Source organism: Thalassophryne amazonica, chromosome 13 (genome assembly GCF_902500255.1).
Source record: "Thalassophryne amazonica chromosome 13, fThaAma1.1, whole genome shotgun sequence".
Taxonomy (NCBI): Eukaryota; Metazoa; Chordata; class Actinopteri; order Batrachoidiformes; family Batrachoididae; genus Thalassophryne; species Thalassophryne amazonica.
In genome coordinates, this window is record NC_047115.1 from 51,725,302 (window position 1) to 51,745,747 (window position 20,446).

The following is a 20,446-nucleotide window of genomic DNA, read 5'->3' on the forward strand; positions in this document are numbered from 1 at the left end:
TGTATATACATAAAACAACCAAAGAGAGAGGGAGAGAGAAAAAAAATACAGTATAAATAAAGTGCAAGGGAATGGTGGAAGCCAAAAGGCTTATAAAGAGTCCACTCCCAAACAAAGCAAACATAACAGAATACAAAGGAATTACACCATTTTTTCCAGATTAAAACAAATCATTGTAAATACTCCTGCAGGATCTTCGCTTTTAGACTACTTTTATACGTATATAAGGTGATAGATGAGATGGATTCACAAGATGTACATTATCATTCCAAGATTTAACGCTATGATATCTGATGTGATGCTGATAACGAGTCGCTCTATGCAAAGGTAAATGCAAATGTGCAGCCTGCCTGGTTGGATAATTATGAATTTGATGGTTATGCACAAAATAATATTTAATGAAGGAAGTCCACTTAATATCATACAGACCTCTGAAAACAAATGTACAAGTCAAGAAAATATTTATGAGCACAAATTACCTCAACATGCTATAGACAAGTAAGGTCTAGATCTTACGCACCCCATGAGCAAACACATTGGTCAAAATGGCAAGAGAAAAACTCCCTCAGTGTTTTGAATTTTTACAGGAAGAAACCTCAAGCAGGCAAAACTCAGTGGGATGACATCTACTTTGGCCATTCAAACAAGACACATCACAAAATTGACAGACGCAAAAAAAAAAAAGAAATCAACTAAACAACCACAAATCATTGTTCATAATGGTGGAATAACTAGTCAACAACAGGGTGTGGTATAGAGTCCCAGAGAAACAGACTGCACTTGTGAATCACTAATTGTATTGATTAGCTCAATCATTGAGGTAAGTGATTCTGCATAGCCCACCCCAAGCTACACCAACATCTGACCTCTCACCAAAACACCCCAACATCCTGCAAAGTGAGGTCCCCAAACACAAAAGTCCCATTCATTGTCTGAATTGCTGTCAAGTAATTTCATCACTCATTTAAAGTGCCCATTTCAGTTGCCATCAATGCAAAATCTGCACTTTCAAGTGTTACAGAGGAAAATATTTTTTTTTTAACATTAAAAACACCTTCTGTCATCAAACGTAAAAGACAAGCGTTTGCTATGTAGTACTGCACTGTTTTTTTTGCAGATGCTGTGTTCAGATTACCTACAAAATTCATCACAATTCAATGGCTTTTCAACATAAAAGCACACACATCAGATTAAGGCAGACAGAGATTTTTTTATATACATACAATGAATTTTCAACATTGATTATTGCATTTAAATAAACAACTCAAAACAAACCTCAAGTTCAACCAGTGCTGCAGCCACTGCATCCACTGCAAGGGCACCAGCTTTGAGCTGGTCCACAGCCTACACAATACAAACAGGGACAGCAGTTTGAATAAAACAACAATAATAAAAAACAACACAAAACACAAATATGTATATACTTTCCAAATAAAAGACTGTGATAAAACATGCAATTAAAATCTTCAACTGACTTAAAACAGAACATTCAGGTAACACTCAACTTTTGACCCGACTCACCTTGACCCACAATGACAGCCTGAAGCAATGATGATTTGTACAAATTGTAAACTTAATTCAGAGTGTGATGTAAAATGCTCTGTGATTCTACGATGAGTACACTGTTGTATAATATAAGTGCTTGAGAGCACTATATAAACAAAATAACTATTTATACCTCTGATCAGGTGAATTTTCTGCAAGTTCACACAAAGCTACCATCTATCATCTGTTTATCCATCTACCTACCTACAGGAGGGGCTCATCTTGTAAGATCCAGCCCCTTTCTGGCACTTGACTTGTAATGCCTCAGAGAAGACCGGCAATGGGGTTTTTAAAAAGTCATTTAAAAAAGCATATTTACATTTAATGAGGTGAACATATATCACTTAACCCCACATGGCAACAACCCATGCAACTGGACATTTCTAATGGTGTGTCTGCCTGTTCAGTGGTGACAAAAAGTGGTTTACTCTGAGTTCTCATTGTGCCGTCCCAGGGTCCCATTAGCTAAAGGCAAGATAAGACATTTTTTTAAAATGTCAGTCTTAAAGAAATTTAACAGATTTTCCAAAAAGAATATATTAAGGAGGAAAGTGACATGTGGGGGTGTCTCTGGGACAGACTGTAGAAATGAAACTCAGCACAGCGCAAGAACAGTTTTCAAAACATGACTCTAAGCAGAGATTTTATTCTTTCCATTCATGTGGCCAGGAGAACAAAGCGCATTTCCTCTCCTGAAAGCGTGTTTGTGATTTGTGCCGCGGGATCGCATCACGCTAAGCTAAGATGCTACGTGTGGGACGCCGGCAAGTCTCACAGAGGAAGTGCTCATGGAGTCTGACAGAAAGGCAACGAGGAGTGACTGCTGTTAACAAGACAGCCCTGACGTGAACCAGCTGCCAGCCTTTTGAGTTCCTGGCTAAGCTGAGCTAAACCAATGGCTAAGGTAATGGACAAATGCCAATTTTTTTGTGGACAAAAGACAGCACCACACAGTGGAACAATAATTTTACATGGCTCTGTGTGTAAACACAGCAGGAGTGAAATTAGCGACACCACTTTCGCAGTATGTTATTATTATTATTCAAGCTTAAAGATGTATGTGATGGTTTATATTCCTTTTTTCTGAATACACTGCAGGTTACAAAGAGGTGGAGACAGACATACAGTGAGGAAAATAAGTATTTTAACACCCTGCGATTTTGCAAGTTCTCCCACTTAGAAATCATGGAGGCGTCTGAAATTTTCATCTTAGGTGCATGTCCACTGTGAGAGACATAATCTTAAAAAAAAAAAATATCCAGAAATCACAATGTATGATTTTTAATAATTTATTTGTATGTTACTGCTGCAAATAAGTATTTGACCCCCTACCAACCAGCATGAATTCTGGCTCACACAGACCTGTTCATTTTTCTTTAAGAAACCCTCTTATTCTGCACTCTTTACCTGTATTAACTGTACCTGTTTGAACTTGTTACCTGTATAAAAGACACCTGTTCACACACTCAATCAATCACACTCCAACCTGTCCACCATAGCCAAGACCAAAACGCTGTCTAAGGACACCAAGGACAAAACAGTAGACCTGCACAAGGCTGGGATGGACTACAGGACAACAGGCAAGCAGCTTGGTAGAAGACAACAACTGTTATGATTATTTATTAGAAAGTGGAAGAAACACAAGATGACTGTCAATCTCCCTCGGTCTGGGATTCCATGCAAGATCTCACTTTGTGGGGTAAGGATGATTCTGAGAAAGCTGAGAACTACACAGGAGGACCTGGTCAATGACCTGAATAGAGCTGGGACCACAGTCACAAAGATTACATTAGTAACACATGATGCTGTCATGGTTTAAAATCCTGCAGGGCAGCAAGGTCCCCCTGCTCAAGCCAGCACATGTCCAGGCCCGTTTGAAGTTCACCAGTGAAAATCTGGATGATCCAGAGGAGGCATGGGAGAAGGTCATGTGGTCAGATGAGACCAGAATAGAGCTTTTTGGAATCAACTCCACTTACCATGTTTAGAGGATGAGAACAACCCCAAGAAAACCATCCCAACCGTGATGCATGGGGGTGGAAACATCATACTCTGGGGGTGCTCTTCTGCAAAGGGGACAGGACGACTGCACCGTATTGAAGGGAGGACGGCTGGGGTCATGTATTGTGAGATTTTGGCAAACAACCTCCTTCCCTCAGTAAGAGCATTGAAGATGGGTCATGACTGGGTCTTCCAGCATGACAATGACCCCAAACACGCAGCCAGGGCAACTAAGGAGGGGCTCCGTAAGAAGCATTTCAAGGTCCTGGAGTGGTCTGGCCAGTCTCCAGACCTGAACTCAATAGAAAATCTTTGGAGGGAGCAGAAACTCCAAACCTGAAAGATCTAGAGAAGATCTGTATGGAGGAGTGGACCAAAATCCCTGCTGCAGTGTGTGCAAACCTGGTGAAAAACTACAGGAAACGTTTGACCTCTGTAACTGCAAACAAAGGCTACTGTACCAAATATTAACATTGATTTTCACAGGTGTTCAAATACTTATTTGCAGCAGTAACATACAAATAAATTATTTAAAAAAAACATTGTGATTTCCGGATTTTTTTTTAGATTACGTCTCTCACAGTGGACATGCACCTAAGACGAAAATTTCAGACTCCTACATGATTTCTAAGTGGGAGAATTTACAAAATCGCAGGGTGTTCAAATACTTATTTTCCTCACTGTATGTTGATTGCAAAATACAAGACTTTGGCTTGAAAGCCAAATTAAAGTCAGATTACATTTGTCGTTAAAAAGCAGCCCAGATTGACTGTGTGTACTGGTGTAAGTCATGAAGTAGACTGTAACTGAACACAGACGGAGTAACTTTCAGGCAGTGAATAGTTAGCACCAGGGGTTACGTCACTTTTATGGCTAAAAACAGCTGCGAAGCTGTGTGTATTGTTCAGACGCTGTATGGCTAATTTTATTTCTATCAGCTACATCAGCACCCGCACAAGTTAAAGAGTTGGAAATAATGATTCCTAATCTGGTGTATATTTTTTTTAAGGATAGTGTTCATTGGAGTGAGATATGCCCTTTAAGTACAATATAACCCCCCCCCCCCCCCCCCCAAAAAAATGTTTTCTTGTTCAGTTCAGGTTTTATTTTTCAATGCCAAATTTTATTTTCATTACCAAATTTAGGTGACTCTGATGTGGCTCCAAAGCCTGAAGAAACGTCTGCTGTTGTTATTAGCTATTCTGTATTACTGTACAGTATTTTGAGTGCTATCAGACTAAAGCATCACGTTATGTGCCATACGCAGATAAAACCCAACAACAAAAACAAAATCAACTGCACAGCTACAGGTTGTCTCGTGCGCATCGTGTGGTGGAGAACGCATTTGAAATCTTGTCTCAAAAGAAAATATTTCTAATATATATATATATATATATATATATATATATATATATATATATATATATATATATATATATATATATATATATACACACACACTAATGGATTGGTAAAACAGTTGCATTTTCATTCCTTATGAGTTAGATAATGTATCTGTAAAGTTATGTTTATTATAGATGTGATATCTCGTCATAATCGTTCAGATACCCTACACACAATGACAAGCTTTGACATGCAGTGCTTTTGAATAGGTTGTGCAATGTTCATGACTACTTCACACAAGTGGCACGAAATTAATGCGTGCCAGAAATTTTAGCATTTCAAAGTTTTTTTTTTTGCATACTGGCACGCAGCCGCGCACAGTTTACAACAGTTTATGATGCGTTTACTCATTGGCACGCAAGATTGCATGCCAGTGCACAGATCAAATTCATACAAGTGTCAAGGTGCCTTAATGCTTTAAACAAACATCAAGGGATTCAAAAAAAAAAAAAAAAAAAATACTGAACAAATTTTCAGATGTAAGACTCTAAACAGTGTTATATTAATGATCAATGTTGTGTAATTACATACAAGCATTAGTCTAAAGCAGGGGTGTTCCTCGAAGGCCGGTGTCCAGCAACTTTTAGATGAGTCCCCGGTCCAACACACCTAAATCAAATGGCTGAATTACCTCCTCAGTATGCAGTCACGTTCTCCAGAGTGCTGCTAATGACCTCATTAATTGACTCAGGTGTGTTGAAGCAGAGAGACATCTAAAAGTTCAAGGACTGGAAATGAATATCCTGGTGTAAAGGCTAACGTGACCTGGAGTCTAAAATTCACCTCAACTTTACATTTACATGTTGAGGTCTGTTTGTACAAATACGACCTATTTGAGCAACTGAAAATGTAAACTTACTCGCTGACAGGCTCTTTTGCACACATGTTTGTACTCCTTGGCCTTTGATTCAGAATGGTATCCTGCTCCTAAAAACAAATGATATGAAGTGTTTAAGTATTCATGAAGCTATGGTAATGGAACATTTTACAATAGAAAAGCATTACTGCATTCATTGTTACAGTATACAAAAACAGCAATCATAAGAGATGAATTTTTTGCTGCACTAATTAATATTTTAACTTTCATTGGCATTTATTCTCATTGTCTTAAAGTACTGATGCTGACTCATCTGCAATATTTAAACTGCATGCTTAAATTGTGATGTAAAACACAATAAACTGATGCATAATAGACAACAAGCATGATCAGGAGCAATAAAGTTATTGAAAGTGTGGCATTTAATAGAAATCTAAATAATCACATGGCAAACAGACAGAAATTTAGTATTTTTTGACTTCCCACTGAAAAACTGATAGTCCTCCACAGTTGTTTCCTTACACAAACATTTAAAAATTAAGCAAGTATTATTAAATTTTGACGTGTTATAGGAACCCGTTTAACCCAGTGACCCTAAGGACTGGAGGTTTGGGGATTTGTATGCTTGTATCAAAGCTGCAGCACACACATCTTTTCAGTAGTTCAGCTAGACAGAGGTGATGATGACCTTGCTGTGGAACCCAGGTCAAGACTCCAATACACTGCTTCGAACGCCTTGGGTTGAGGTATAGCACCATCTTTCTTTTTCCATATGCACACTGCACAGTTACGGTAGCTACACATAAAAACTCAGGATAAAAAAGAATTTGTATACCAGTGATTTGTGCCATGTCATTCAACTGGCTTGAGCAATCCAGTAGATAAATTAAGCGACATTCCCTGACACACATCCTTTGTGTTCTTATACTATAAGTGCGAAGGTTTATATTTTATGTCAATGCAATACTGATGTGGTTTCTCTAGCTGATTATTCAGGGTAGGAACATTAAAAAGCCAGATGATCTTGACAAACAATAAATAAATACAGCTGCCAGGGGATTAAAATCAATGCTATGTTTTGTAGAATGGGCACTTCCACAGGTTCTGCGTGACACTCGATCATGCTCAAATTCAAACTTGTCTGAAATAATTGCATATAAGATGTTTATTTCAATTTTGGTTAAAATCAGATGTTTTGCTGAAATTATCGAGCACTAGAAACAGTGAATGACATGCATGGTTACAAGGATGGTGCGTATTTATAGATATTCCTGGGTCTAACGGACGTAGGGTGATTAAAAAGAAATATCCCCTTTTGAAAGACTTGAAATCTCAGACTTGGCAAAGTTATACCTGAAAATGCTATTAGTAAAATATGCTGTGAGCACTAACTGTACCTGCATGTACTAAAACAAATCCACCAACTCTTGTTGGTCTTCGATGTTCATTTGACCCTTGTTGATTGTAGCTTGAACTGTCCGGAGGAGAGGCTGACGGCTGCTCATCAGCACAGTTTATTAGGTTTTCCATAACCCCTGCATAACTTGTCAAGCCAATCATGGCTTACCAGACTGCACTATGAACTTCATTGTGAAGGCCACGCCTGCAAAAGAAGCAGACATATAACAATATACATCAACTACAATACATGGTCAACAGTTCAGCATTTTGATCAAGAATACAAATGAAATGAACAGGCTAAGAACATGTAGTAGTAGAAAGTGTTCAAAAACTGAGTGACTGTGCAAGAAGGAGAAGAGTGAGGAAAGCCACCAAGACAACACAGAAGAAGTTACAGGCTTCTGTGGCTGTGAAAGGAGAAATTGTGCATAGTGTATGCTTTGCATTTTGTATCCCCATTTATACAGCTTCATGAAGTGTAGCAGAGAAAGATTTTCTTTCACCAAAACATCAAATCTAGGCTTACATCTCAGATGTACCTTCTGGCAAATTGTTGCTTAACTTTCAAGTTTTTTTTTTTAAGAAAATCCTCCTCTTCACCACTTCACTATGAAGCTGTATAACTGGGGATGCTAAATGCAAAACATGCACTATACACAATTTCTCAAATCGTCTTCTGGGTTGTCTGGGTGTCTTGGTGTCTTTCTTCACTCTTCTCTTTCTTGCAGTCACTTAATTTTTGAGAACAGTCTACTCCATACAGATTTACCACAGAGTGCCATACTGTTTGTATTTCCTCATAATTGATGTAAATAAAGTCCAAACACTGAATATGTCTTGGACTTTCCCCTGACATGTCTGAAGAAAACTGGCCATAAAACTGATTATTTACAGGTATTACCAAAGTGTTATGCAACCCATCATCTTGGCTTTTATATTATTTTATTAATTTATGTCAAATTGCAGAGATTTGCTTTGAGTTTGAATTTAAGGAAGATAATTTTCGAAATTTTTATATTGAGAAGGCTGATTTACTTTTTGTATTTGAAATGGCATAAATTAAAATGCGTGAAATACCAAAGGGACGAAAACATTTGGAGGGCACTGTATGTGATTTTGTGGCGGTAACTTCAGCTATTAATTACGCTTCACACTTAGTCATTCAAAGCACAGCACTTTTTCCACACAACACCAGCCTTAGCGCTTAACACAAACTTACCTTTGTTGTTTTTAACTTTGCCACTGTAAAGAAGTTACTCCCGCTATGTTACAGGTAATAAAAAAGACGGTAGAAGCTGACGAACAAGTTAAAGTAAAAGTAGCAGCCTTAGAGTTGTCGTTAGCTTGTTAGCTCGCTAATACACAGCAATCATAAAAACCCGACTTACAGTGTGCAGATTGACGTCCTTTGTAGCAGCGTTACACGGTGGCTCCAACGCTACCCGGCTCCTTTACTTTTAAGGCACATAAAATGGAACTGGGTTCATGAATGCAACTGTGACAAACTGCTTAAAACGCCCTCTGTGCCGCACATAACTAGCTACACGCTTTCGGAAATACTTCCTGGTTCAGATACGCGTTGCTAAGGAAGTCAGCTTGAACACACAAACACTGGGCCACGTGGTTTGGCCACGTGGTTTAACATGAGGGAGGCGAGCTTTGAGACGTTGAATAAGGAGACAAACTCTTCTTATCTGTGTGTTCACAGGCCAGTATCATGGGCGCAATTTGGTGGAGAATGGGGGGACATGTCCCCCCCACCTTTTCAACCAGAGGGGACAGAATATGGCATGTCCCCCCCCACCTTCTGACATATATGTGTGTACTTGAAACATGCTATGCCAGTCTTATGTGCAAACCATGTCAGTCTTATGTGCAAAACCATGTCAGAATAGTATCTTTGTTTCTGCAAGTTTGCATTTTTAGCAGGGGCGGTCCTGGAGGCGGGCCGACCGGGCAGCCGCCCGGGGCGGCATTGCACGACTGTGCGGAAAAAAAACAGGGTGGGGGTTGTCCTGACGGGGGGATTCGTGGTTACGTTACGGCAGAGCGGCACCCCCACCTTCCCCCTCCCCCCCGTCCCATGGTAGCTTTCCTCTCTCACTCATTTCCGCAGCTTCACAGTGCTTTAAACAGTGTGGACGCTGAGCGTCCACAGAGTTCAATAGTGAAGCAAAGAGTGCAGTGAAACGAGACAAGTCATTGGATAAATGCTGGGCTTTGTCCCGCCCATCGGACACTCAGCGTCTCTGGGGGTCTATGGGGCAGTGGGCTGGCCTCGGCTGGCCTGGACGCTCAGCTTCTGCATGATGATTGGATGATCTGTCTGAGGCTGAATCCCTTTTTGATTGACAGCGAAATGAGCGAATCAGCGATCTTTTGGTGTAAACATCCGTGGGAGCATTTTTTAATTTTCATTCTGTTCTGAGTTGAACCGGAGACTTTCCTAATCCTCTTAGCGGCATTTTCTTTGTTAAAAACGACTAGCGACAAATCAAGCTTCTATTTCTGGTGTTTTTTTTGTTTTGTTTTTTTGTAGCTGCTTGTGTTTAGAGACTGATTTCTATCACTCTTTCTGACTTCTATCGCAGTTTCTGTCCCTACCGAGCAGCGGGTGCTGCTGAGCTCCTCCACCGTCACAAAGCACTCACAGGCGGACACACTTCACACTAGCCTCGCGCCAGTCCCAGCTAGCGAGCTAGCTAGGTAGCAAGCTGCACATAATGGCAGACAATTTGAATGTTGTGGACCGGATTTTGGCGAAGCCATTTGATAATCTTCCTTACGAAGAAGCCATGGTTTCTGTCATGGCTTCAGCTCTCAATGGTTTGCAGGCCAAAGTTAAAGCAATAGCCCCCAGTGCAATGTTTGTGCATTGTTATGCACACAGACTGAATCTGGTTCTGTCTCAGGGGGCTAAATACTTATCTGAGTGCAGAATATTTTTTGCATCACTCTCTGGGTTTGCCACATTTTTCTCAAAATCCACAAAGAGGATGTCTTTTCTTGAGTCTGCAGGCTGCTCAAGGTTGCCCAGAAATGCTCCTACTCGATGGAATTTCACATCACGGATAGTGAGCACTTGGGCAAACAATTATGATGCCTCCTGCAAACTTTTGAGATGATCATTGCAGATACGTCCATGGATGATGACACAGACTGTGCCGATTTCTTTGTGTTTGTTATTGCAGTAGTCATTAAAACCGGAAATTTGTTCTTGAAAATAGCTGTTGTGAGTTAATTTGTGGGATTGTGGGTGTTCTGGACAAAGTTAGTGTTTTCATGAGTGGTGGGGCAGAGGTGGTGGCCACGTTAGTGTGCGCAGGGGGGCACGCAGGGGGTTTCGCCCGGGGAGTAAATCACTCTAGGACCGCCACTGATTTTTAGCAGCATTGACTTGACTTGTTTACAACACCTGTTTCTTGTTTGTCACATTTGGAATTTTCTGGGACTGCATTTGCCCAGATTTGAAACCAAAAATAGTTGCCTCTAGGGACTAGTTTAATTTATCTTAAACTTATGATCTGTTGTTTTTTCAAACTTATGCAAAAATAAATCTTGAGAAAAAAATACAGTATGCGATAGTTAATAATTATTAAGAGCCTGTTCTTTCATATTTATGAATACATTTTACCACATTGCAGTTGTTTTTTAATGAAAACTCAACCTATCATTCTTTTTTAGTTCTACACATGTGGTGATACCTTATTTACACCAGGATGTTAATAAAATCAATGCTGGCTATTCTCAGAATAAAGTACTTATATCCACAGTTTCAAATTGCATAAGTCAAATGGTGTCCACTTTATGGTCTTCTCAAAACATTAAAATTACTGTTCTGGATGCTCAGAATGCATCTGAGCTTATCTAGAAACCATTGACGTCTGGGGGCCTAAAGCAGCCCCCAGACCCCCAGCCTATGGGTGCGGCCCTGCGGGCCTCGCACTTTGTCCCCCCAATTTCTAGTTCTAAATTGCACCCTTGGGCCACTTTATCACACTGCCCACAGCAGTGAGCAGGACAAATCAACGTCCATCAAGCTCCACAAGTTCATCTGTGAGACCAGCAAGGTGAACATGATGGCACAACCGACACAGATGACAGAACTGGCTTCTCCTCAGCGCAGTGCCAGTGCTTTTCATCAGGGAGGAGACAAAATGGACATTCACTCAAAACGTAGCCATCTTAAAGATCTACTAAAGAAGCAGGAGAAAGAGTCTGACAGGGACATTAACCAGCAGAAAGAACTTTCAGATGATGCCATGGCTGCCTTGGTCCAGTCGAAAGCACAGTTTCAAGAATTTTCAACAGGCACAGCTGTACTACTAATACAGTGTCCTAAAACATCTACAAGAGACAGAGCTTCATTACAAAAAGTTGCTGTCAGCCAGTGAAGAGGGTTTTAAAGTCATGGAGGAGGATTTTAACAGGAAGCTGAAAGCCAAGAATGACACATTTAGAAAGCTGTGTGCAGCCACGGAGGAGTGCTTTCAGTCAAAGGAGGTCATCTACCAGCAAGAGCTTGAAGCCACCCCAAAACAACTTGAAAACCACCTGGGAAGCCATCATGTCACTCTTCAGTCAGAAAAGACTTTGAAGCCACAAAAGAGAAAACAAATGAAAGACCACCAGGTCACTTTTCAATCCAGGGAGGACAGATTACACCAAGAGCTTCAAGCTACACTAGATGAACTCAAGAAGCAGCTGGAAGACAACCAGGACACATTTTGGCTGAGGGAAGACACAATCAAACAAACGACTTGAAGCCATCAAAGAAAATTTTAAAAACAGAGCTGCAGTACCATCAGGACACATGTCAATCCAGAGAGGACAGAGTACACAAAGAGCCTGAAGATACAAAAGAATATTTCAAAAAACAGTTGGACAACCAGCGGGACACATTTCAATTGAGGGAGAACGTGTTGCAAAATGAGCTTCAACCCACAAAAGAAGAGTTTAAAAACCAGACGGAAAAGTATCAGGAGACATTTCAATTGAGGGAGGAGTTTTTACAAAGAGAGCTTCAAGCCACAAAGCAAAATTTGAAAAAGTAACTGGACAACTATGGGGACAGATTTAGACTGGAGGAGAACATGTTGCAAAACCAGCTTCATGCCACAAAAGACGTGTTTAAAAAAGAACAAAATCAAGAGGACACATTTCGAATGAAGGAGGACAACATCAAAAAGCAACTAGAAGACCAGGAAAAAGTATTTTAGAAAAGAACTGGCTACTCAGAAAGAGCTCTACTACAAGGAGCTCGCTGGGACAAAGAAGAGATTTGGGATTCTTCTTTGTTGGTGTTGGTGTGACTGTTGGGTGCTTGGCAGCTTGTTATTTAATAAAGTCTTAAACTCGTGATGTTGTTCTGATTAATTCAACTTTTAAGGATACACTCAATAAAAATGTACTGAGATATAGGGCTGTCAAAAATCTAAGCTAATTACTTTATTAATTAGTATGAGTCTATATGGTACTATCACAGTTATTATTGCAGTTTCCCACAAATGTTTGCATTAATATCTGTAAAGTGTCTTCTGGTGAAGAGCATTTTTGTTGTGATATTGAAAGTAATACCAAGAGTACAAGAGAGTAAAAAAAAAAATCTGCAAAATCTGATGTGCACATGTGCAAAATCTGCAAAATCTGATGTGCACACTTTTTGTCATCATGGCAGTTCTCTTTTTCTGCTGTATTACATTCCAGGATAAATTGCAAGCTTGTGTGAGATTCAACAACTGACAATTATTCACAGGCCTTTTTATATATTTAGTGCATGTTTAGTTCTAGATAAATAAATAAAATTCCAGTTATCATTTTGCTTTCTCTGTTAAAAAAAAATACATTTTCTTCCCAAAATTTGTAAAAGCATATCAGGCAATAGGCAAGAAAGCAGCCTTGGTGGCCATCATACCTAGGCTTTGGAATTAAAAGAACCTGTATTCCAGCCTACATGAAAATTCAGTAAGGTATATCTTATATATTATATTCCAATTCTAAGGTGAAACTATGCTAGTATATGCTATGCTAGTGGAACTATACCTTAGTATACTATGCTAGTATACTAAGATATCTAAATATCTAAAAAGGAAGAGTAAAATAGAGGAGTAGAAAAGAGTAGAGTAGAGCCACTTAGGTGCCTGGTCTTGAGAACCAGGGATGGTGGGTGTAATGTCAACCACATCCGCTCCTCGTTTCGCTCATGCATGTGATAAGATTATTCTTTGCAACATGTCCAGCAGATGGCAGTGTTCATCAGGTGGTGTTCAGGTCTATGGAATACTATGGAAGTAACACAAAGTTGCTTTTTCGATTTGATCTACTGCATCAAAGTTATACAACATCTAATCAGTTTATCTTCATTATTGGCCCTTTTAATTTGGTGAGTTAAAAGATGATATTAGCCATTTTTGAGTTATTGTGTTTAACAAACTTAAGGGAATGGACCCATTTGTCAGATCTATTTACTTGTTTAATTGTATGGAGGAACAATCCACATACTGATGTATCACAGTTTTTAAGAACTAAATTTAAATAACCTAGAATAACCGTATTAGTTCCACTGATGAGACAGTTGCACTGGGTTTTGATCTTGACTGCTGTTTGCTTTGATTCAGTGTTTTTGTTGTTCTTTATCTGCCTGTTTTGCTCTGGTCCTGTTATTGGGATCAAAGGAATCGTCAGTTGGCAGCATGGTGGTTTAGTGGTTAGCACTGTTTCCTCACACGAAGAAGGTTATGGAATCGATTCCCACCTGTGGCCTTTCTGTGTGGAGTTGGCATGTTCTGCATGGGTTTGCTCTGGTTTCCTCAGACATTTAAAGACATGCAGGTTAGGTGAATTGGAAACTTTATAATTGTCCAGTTCTCCCTTGCAAAAGAAATCTCAATTTCAAAGGGACTAACCTGGTTAAATTAAATCATCAGGTCAAGGGGCTGATCTTGGCCATTGATTATGACTGTTGAATTAATCAATACTCCCGACCAAAGTATTTAAAAAAAATCCAGATAAAAGATCAAAGATCATAGTCAAAGATACTATATCAAATGTAACATCCATCTCTTTATCCAGATCTGCAGCAAAATTTAATCAACTCTTCCACGGCCTACCATCCTGTTGTCAAAGAAACAGACTACACAGATAAACTGAAATTAAAACATAACCTCCTTGAGGGAGGCCAAATTAATACAGAAAACTAAATATACAGTCAGCACAATCACAGCAACACATCACAAAAGTTCATCATTAGCGAACTGAAACAGGCATGTTTAACTTTATGGTCTAAATAGATACTGAACAGACCAGAACAAGCACATTCGCTGACGATTATGTGCAGTGAAGTGTTTGTTTTGGATCACGTTTACACAAAAAAGTGTATGTGTGTGTGTGTGGGGGGGGGGGGGGGGGGGTATTGTGCAATTAATGGGGAAAGAGTTGGAGCCAGAGGGATCAAAGAGGGTGCCACTTCACCATTAGGGGGCAGCTTTAGTATCGAATGCCATCAAATCTCTGTGGAAACCTGGTTTTGTTGATGGTGCGTGGAGAAAAACTGCAAGTCCCATTTTATTAGATGTTATCTTGTTTTGACCACACAACCTCCAGGAATGACTCATTGGAGGCTTTTTCTGTTACTCTCATGCATGCACACACTGTTGCATGCACACACAATGTACTGAGCTACACTGAATTTGCATCATCAGCTCTAATACTGTAACATCAGATCCTGCATTTACTTTGTACGTACATTGTCACAGGTAAAATGAAAAGCAAGTTCACCTACAAGGTCCAGATTGCTGTTGGAAGAACAATGACGTTTCATCGAATGTTATAATTAAGCATCATCACAGTTTCTTCAAAGTTAGGTCACGACCTTGACACAGGTCACCAATGATCACACCCAAAATGAATGAAATATCAAACTTTGTGTGACAAAAATCATTGCCAGAGTAGAATTTTAAATCATTTTTAACATCTTCTATAAGCAGGAAGTCTGTACAAAAGGAAACTTTTATATTTTAGTTTTCATAGCATGAGTAATGTGAAGCTACTGATGGAAGCAATGCTGACTGAAAGGGCATTATTGGCGTACTCTGATGCCTGGAGTAGGCAGTTCTTGCAAGAAAGAAACTACTGAGAGAAGCTACAGAGATTGAAGGGTTCTGTGGCTGTGACTGGAGAAACTGCATTTTACAACTTTTGTCTATTGCACCAGCAGTTAGAGTAGTAAAGAGGTCGAGCAAGTACTGTGTCAGACCGGCGTCCAGTCCGGTTGCTGTCTCAAACTCCCCTCTGATTCATGCTACAGAATTTGGAGAGAACTGTTGGCACCTCGGGCCTCGGGGCCTATACGAGTATAGGACTATCTTCTTCGTTTCCCACCAGTTATACAGCTTCACATAGGAACATAGCTTGATTGTTCCATTCAGCTCTGTTGTGGTGGTGTGTGCAAATACTGTGTTGTGGATCTGGCTTTATGTGTGAAAAACAGGGGAACTAATCCAGAAGGGTAATACACACTCACCGGCCACTTTATTAGGTACACATTGATAATACGCATTTTTACCTTCAGAACAGCCTTAATTCTTTGTGACATTGATTTAGCAGTTATACATGCCGACGGCACTACAGTGGTAGGCCTCATCACGGATAACAATGAGACCTGGCTGGTACAGGGAGGAGGTCAAACACCTGACAGAGTGGTGTGCAGATGACTTGCTCCTCAATACAACCAAAACCAAGGAGGTAATCATATACTTCAGGAGGACCAGGAGAGTCTCACAGCCCCCACCACACCACACATCAGCAGACAAGAGATGGAGAGGGTGGACGCAATCAAATTCCTTGGCACTCACATCACCAACGATCTGAAATGGACATTACACATCCACAACCTGGTGAAATCTATTCTATTCAACAAGGTGTTGGAAACATTCCTCAGATGTTGGTCCATACTGACATGATGGCATGACGCAGTCGCCCATTCAACCGGTCTGTCCATTCTCCTCTGACATCAACAAGCCATTTTCATTCACACAACTGTGGCTCACTGGCTATTTTCTCTTTTATTGGACCATTTTTTGTAAACCCTAGAGATGGTTGTGTGAAATCCCATCAGGTCAGCAGTTTGTGAAATACTCAGACCAGCCTGTCTGGCACCAACAACCATGCCACATTCAAAGTCACTTAAATCACCTTTCTTCCCCATTCTGATGCTTGATTTGAACTTCAGCAAGTTGTCTTTGCTCCATCTAAACACCTAAATGCACTGAGTTGCTGCCATGTGATTGGCTGATTAGCTATTTGTGTGAACAAGCAATTAAACAAATGTACCTAATAAAGTGGCCAGTGAGTGCATGATCTGTTTTAGAGTACCATATCAAATGTGATGATCCTTTTAAGCTGATTTTTAACTGAAAAAGTGCAAAGCCTCTATTGTAAAATCATCTGTAATTACTTCCTCTGCTTTACACTTTTGCTAAATTTGAAAACAAATTAAACTCTTGAAATGAAAAACTTCACAGAGACACACACATAAGGAATATATCATGATGAAAAACTAAACTATCAGTACAATCATCAGTTCTGAGACATAGAACTTGTAAGATTTTGGACCAAATGCTCTTGTGTAACTGCTTTAATATGTTCAGCGTCTATCTGCAGCAAATCTTTTCAACTTAAGTTCAGCCAGCGATCATAAAGGAGTTCCTGCTGTTTCTGAAAAGGGGGAAAAGCAAGTGTGTGTAGAGACATGCTACACGGGGGCTTTATTCAATAGAATAAAACAAACAGAGGGAACCGTTCTAACACATTCTGCCAAAGCTACAACCCACAGGAATCCTCAAGACAAAAAAAAAAACCTCACAGTGTGGTGATTTTGTTTAAAGTCCAACTCCTAACCCATTTTGCCGATAGTCTAAACAAAGTACCACTCAGTGGAACACGACATGCACATCAGTATGTCACAGCGTAACTCAGGACAAAGTGCTCTGTTACAATCACGACATAAAATTACAGAATACTGAAGGGAATCCAAGTTAACGCACTTCTGTGATTCAACACAAAACAGTGTAATAACATTCGGCCAAACCCAGAAATAATGTATTTAAGGGGATAAGATGAATCTCCTGCTACACAGGTCTTCACATGGAAGTGAGCATGGCTTTTGGGGTGCTTTCTGGCAGCCAATTCCTGCAGCACTTCAATAGATAAACTAACACCAAAACAAAAACAGAAAAGGAATAAATAAATTGAAGGTTCCATTATGTTCCCATCCATTTTCTAAACTGGCTTATTCCAATTAGGCATCACGAAGATCAGCAAGAGGTTTGGTACACCTTGGACAGGCTGCCAGAACATCGCAGGGCCAACAGCCAAACAAACATTCACGCTTCCGCACACAGCTACAGTCAATTTAGCTTCCAGTTCGCTTGACCTGCTTCTCTTTGGCGGTGGGAGGAAGACGAAAGAGCAACCAGAGGGAACCCATGAAAAACATGAGTAGAACATGCAAACTCACCCCACCGTAAAGCAGGTGGCTCAGTGGATAAGGACCTAGTCTACCAGTATGTAGACCTGCGTTCAAATCCCACTTATGCTCCCTGTCTGTGTCCTAGGAGAAAACACTCAATCTGCATTTTCATAGTCTACCCAGCCATAAATGGGTACCGATGTCATTGACCGAATGGTCCTCTCTGAAAATTGGTGCACTGTGTATAGGTCTGAGACTGACTCTCTGAGTCTGACTCTATTAACCATCAGATGACAAAGTAAAACCTCTTAAATCATTTTAAAGTCAGTTTGAAGCAGAAACGAGGCCAATGATTTGATTTGATTTGTTTATTTAGCACAAAATAAAACTCATACTAAATAATGTATATACATTAAAACAACAAAAGAGAGAAGGAGAGAAAAAAATACAATATAAGTAATGTGCAAGGGAATGGTGGAAGCCAAAAGATTTATAAAGAATCCACTCCCAAACAAAGCAAACATAACAGAATACAACAGAATTACACCATTTTTTTCCAGATTAAAACAAATCATTGTAAATACTCCTGCAGGATCTTTGCTTTTAGTCCACTTTTGTACACTCAACAAAAATATAAACGCAACACTTTTGGTTTTGCTCCCATTTTGTATGAGATGAACTCAAAGATCTAAAACTTTTTCCACATACACAATATCACCATTTCCCTCAAATATTGTTCACAAACCAGTCTAAATCTGTGATAGTGAGCACTTCTCCTTTGCTGAGATAATCCATCCCACCTCACAGGTGTGCCATATCAAGATGCTGATTAGACACCATGATTAGTGCACAGGTGTGCCTTAGACTGCCCACAATAAAAGACCACTCTGAAAGGTGCAGTTTTATCACACAGCACAATGCCACAGATGTCGCAAGATTTGAGGGAGCGTGCAATTGGCATGCTGACAGCAGGAATGTCAACCAGAGCTGTTGCTCGTGTATTGAATGTTCATTTCTCTACCATAAGCCGTCTCCAAAGGCGTTTCAGAGAATTTGGCAGTACATCCAACCAGCCTCACAACCGCAGACCACGTGTAACCACACCAGCCCAGGACCTCCAAATCCAGCATGTTCACCTCCAAGATCGTCTGAGACCAGCCACTCGGACAGCTGCTGAAACAATCGGTTTGCATAACCAATGAACCTCTGCACAAACTGTCAGAAACCGTCTCAGGGAAGCTCATCTGCATGCTCGTCGTCCTCATCGGGGACTCGACCCGACTCCAGTTCGTCGTCGTAACCGACTTGAGTGGGCAAATGCTCACATTCGCTGGCATTTGGCACGTTGGAGAGGTGTTCTCTTCACGGACGAATCCCGGTTCACACTGTTCAGGGCAGATGGCAGACAGCGTGTGTGGCGTCGTGTGGGTGAGCGGTTTTCTGATGTCAGTGTTGTGGATCGAGTGGCCCATGGTGGCGGTGGGGTTATGGTATGGGCAGGCATCTGTTATGGACGAAGAACACAGGTGCATTTTATTGATGGCATTTTGAATGCACAGAGATACCGTGACGAGATCCTGAGGCCCATTGTTGTGCCATACATCCAAGAACATCACCTCATGTTGCAGCAGGATAATGCACGGCCCCATGTTGCAAGGATCTGTACACAATTCTTGGAAGCTGAAAATGTCCCAGTTCTTGCATGGCCGTCATACTCACCGGACATGTCACCCATTGAGCATGTTTGGGATGCTCTGGACCGGCATATACGACAGCGTGTACCAGTTCCTGCCAATATCCAGCAACTTCACACAGCCATTGAAGAGGAGTGGACCAACATTCCACAGGCCACAATTGACAACCTGATCAATTCTATGCGAAGGAGATGTGTTGCACTGCATGAGGCAAATGGTGGTCACACCAGATACTGACTTGTATCCCCCCCAATAAAACAAAACTGCACCTTTCAGAGTGACCTTTTATTGTGGGCAGTCTAAGGCACACCTGTGCACTAATCCTGGTGTCTAATCAGCAACTTGATATGGCACACCTGTGAGGTGGGATGGATTATCTCAGCAAAGGAGAAGTGCTCACTATCACAGATTTAGACTGGTTTGTGAACAATATTTGAGGGAAATGGTGATATTGTGTATGTGGAAAAAGTTTTAGATCTTTGAGTTCATCTCATACAAAATGGGAGCAAAACCAAAACTATAAACTATAAATATAAGGTGATAGATGGCTTCACAAGATGTATATTATCATTCCAAGATTTAATGCCATGATATCTGATGTGATGCTAATAACAAGTCGCTCTATGCAAAGGTAATGCAAATGTGCAGCCTGCCTGGTCGGATAATTATGAATTTGATGGTTATGCACAAAATAATATTTAATGAAGGAAGTCCACTTAATATCATAGAGAGCTCTGAAAACAAATGTACAAGTCAAGAAAATATTTATATGGAAAATATTTGAGCTGCAATTTAAAAACAGAGGTGCACTTGGAGCACAAGGTTTCGAAGGAGTAGCTATTCGAGCAATTTTTTTTCTGTAAAAGAAATATTTTGTTTATATAAGTTGCAAAGGTACTTCCCCATACAATATTACAATAACTTAAATATGGATAAACTAAACTATAATATAATGTTAAAAGACATTTGTGATGTATTAAATATCTTGTTTTGCTTATGATTCCTATTGACTTGATTATTTTTTTCAAACATGATCAATATGTTCTGTCTATTTTAAGAAGAAACAAGGCAGTAATCTGTGAATCGCTACTGACGCTTAAAATGATGTAGGCACAG

The 20,446-nt window shown here is 40.2% G+C and overlaps 1 protein-coding gene across 3 annotated transcripts in view; it reads right to left on the reverse strand.

Annotated features, from left to right (window-relative positions):
- Positions 1 to 8,751, reverse strand: part of tasp1 (taspase, threonine aspartase, 1) — a 67,470-nt gene extending 58,719 nt beyond the window's left edge. For all 3 annotated transcript variants that reach the window (XM_034184832.1, XM_034184831.1, XM_034184830.1), the window contains exons 1-4: positions 8,557 to 8,751; positions 7,165 to 7,370; positions 5,810 to 5,877; positions 1,276 to 1,344 (exon numbers count right to left, since the gene is read on the reverse strand). In XM_034184832.1, coding sequence (XP_034040723.1) covers positions 1,276 to 1,344; positions 5,810 to 5,877; positions 7,165 to 7,327 — 300 coding nt within the window. In that variant the 5' untranslated portion in view covers positions 7,328 to 7,370; positions 8,557 to 8,751. The remainder of the gene's footprint in view (positions 1 to 1,275; positions 1,345 to 5,809; positions 5,878 to 7,164; positions 7,371 to 8,556) is intronic.
- Between the last annotated feature and the right edge of the window lie 11,695 nt (positions 8,752 to 20,446).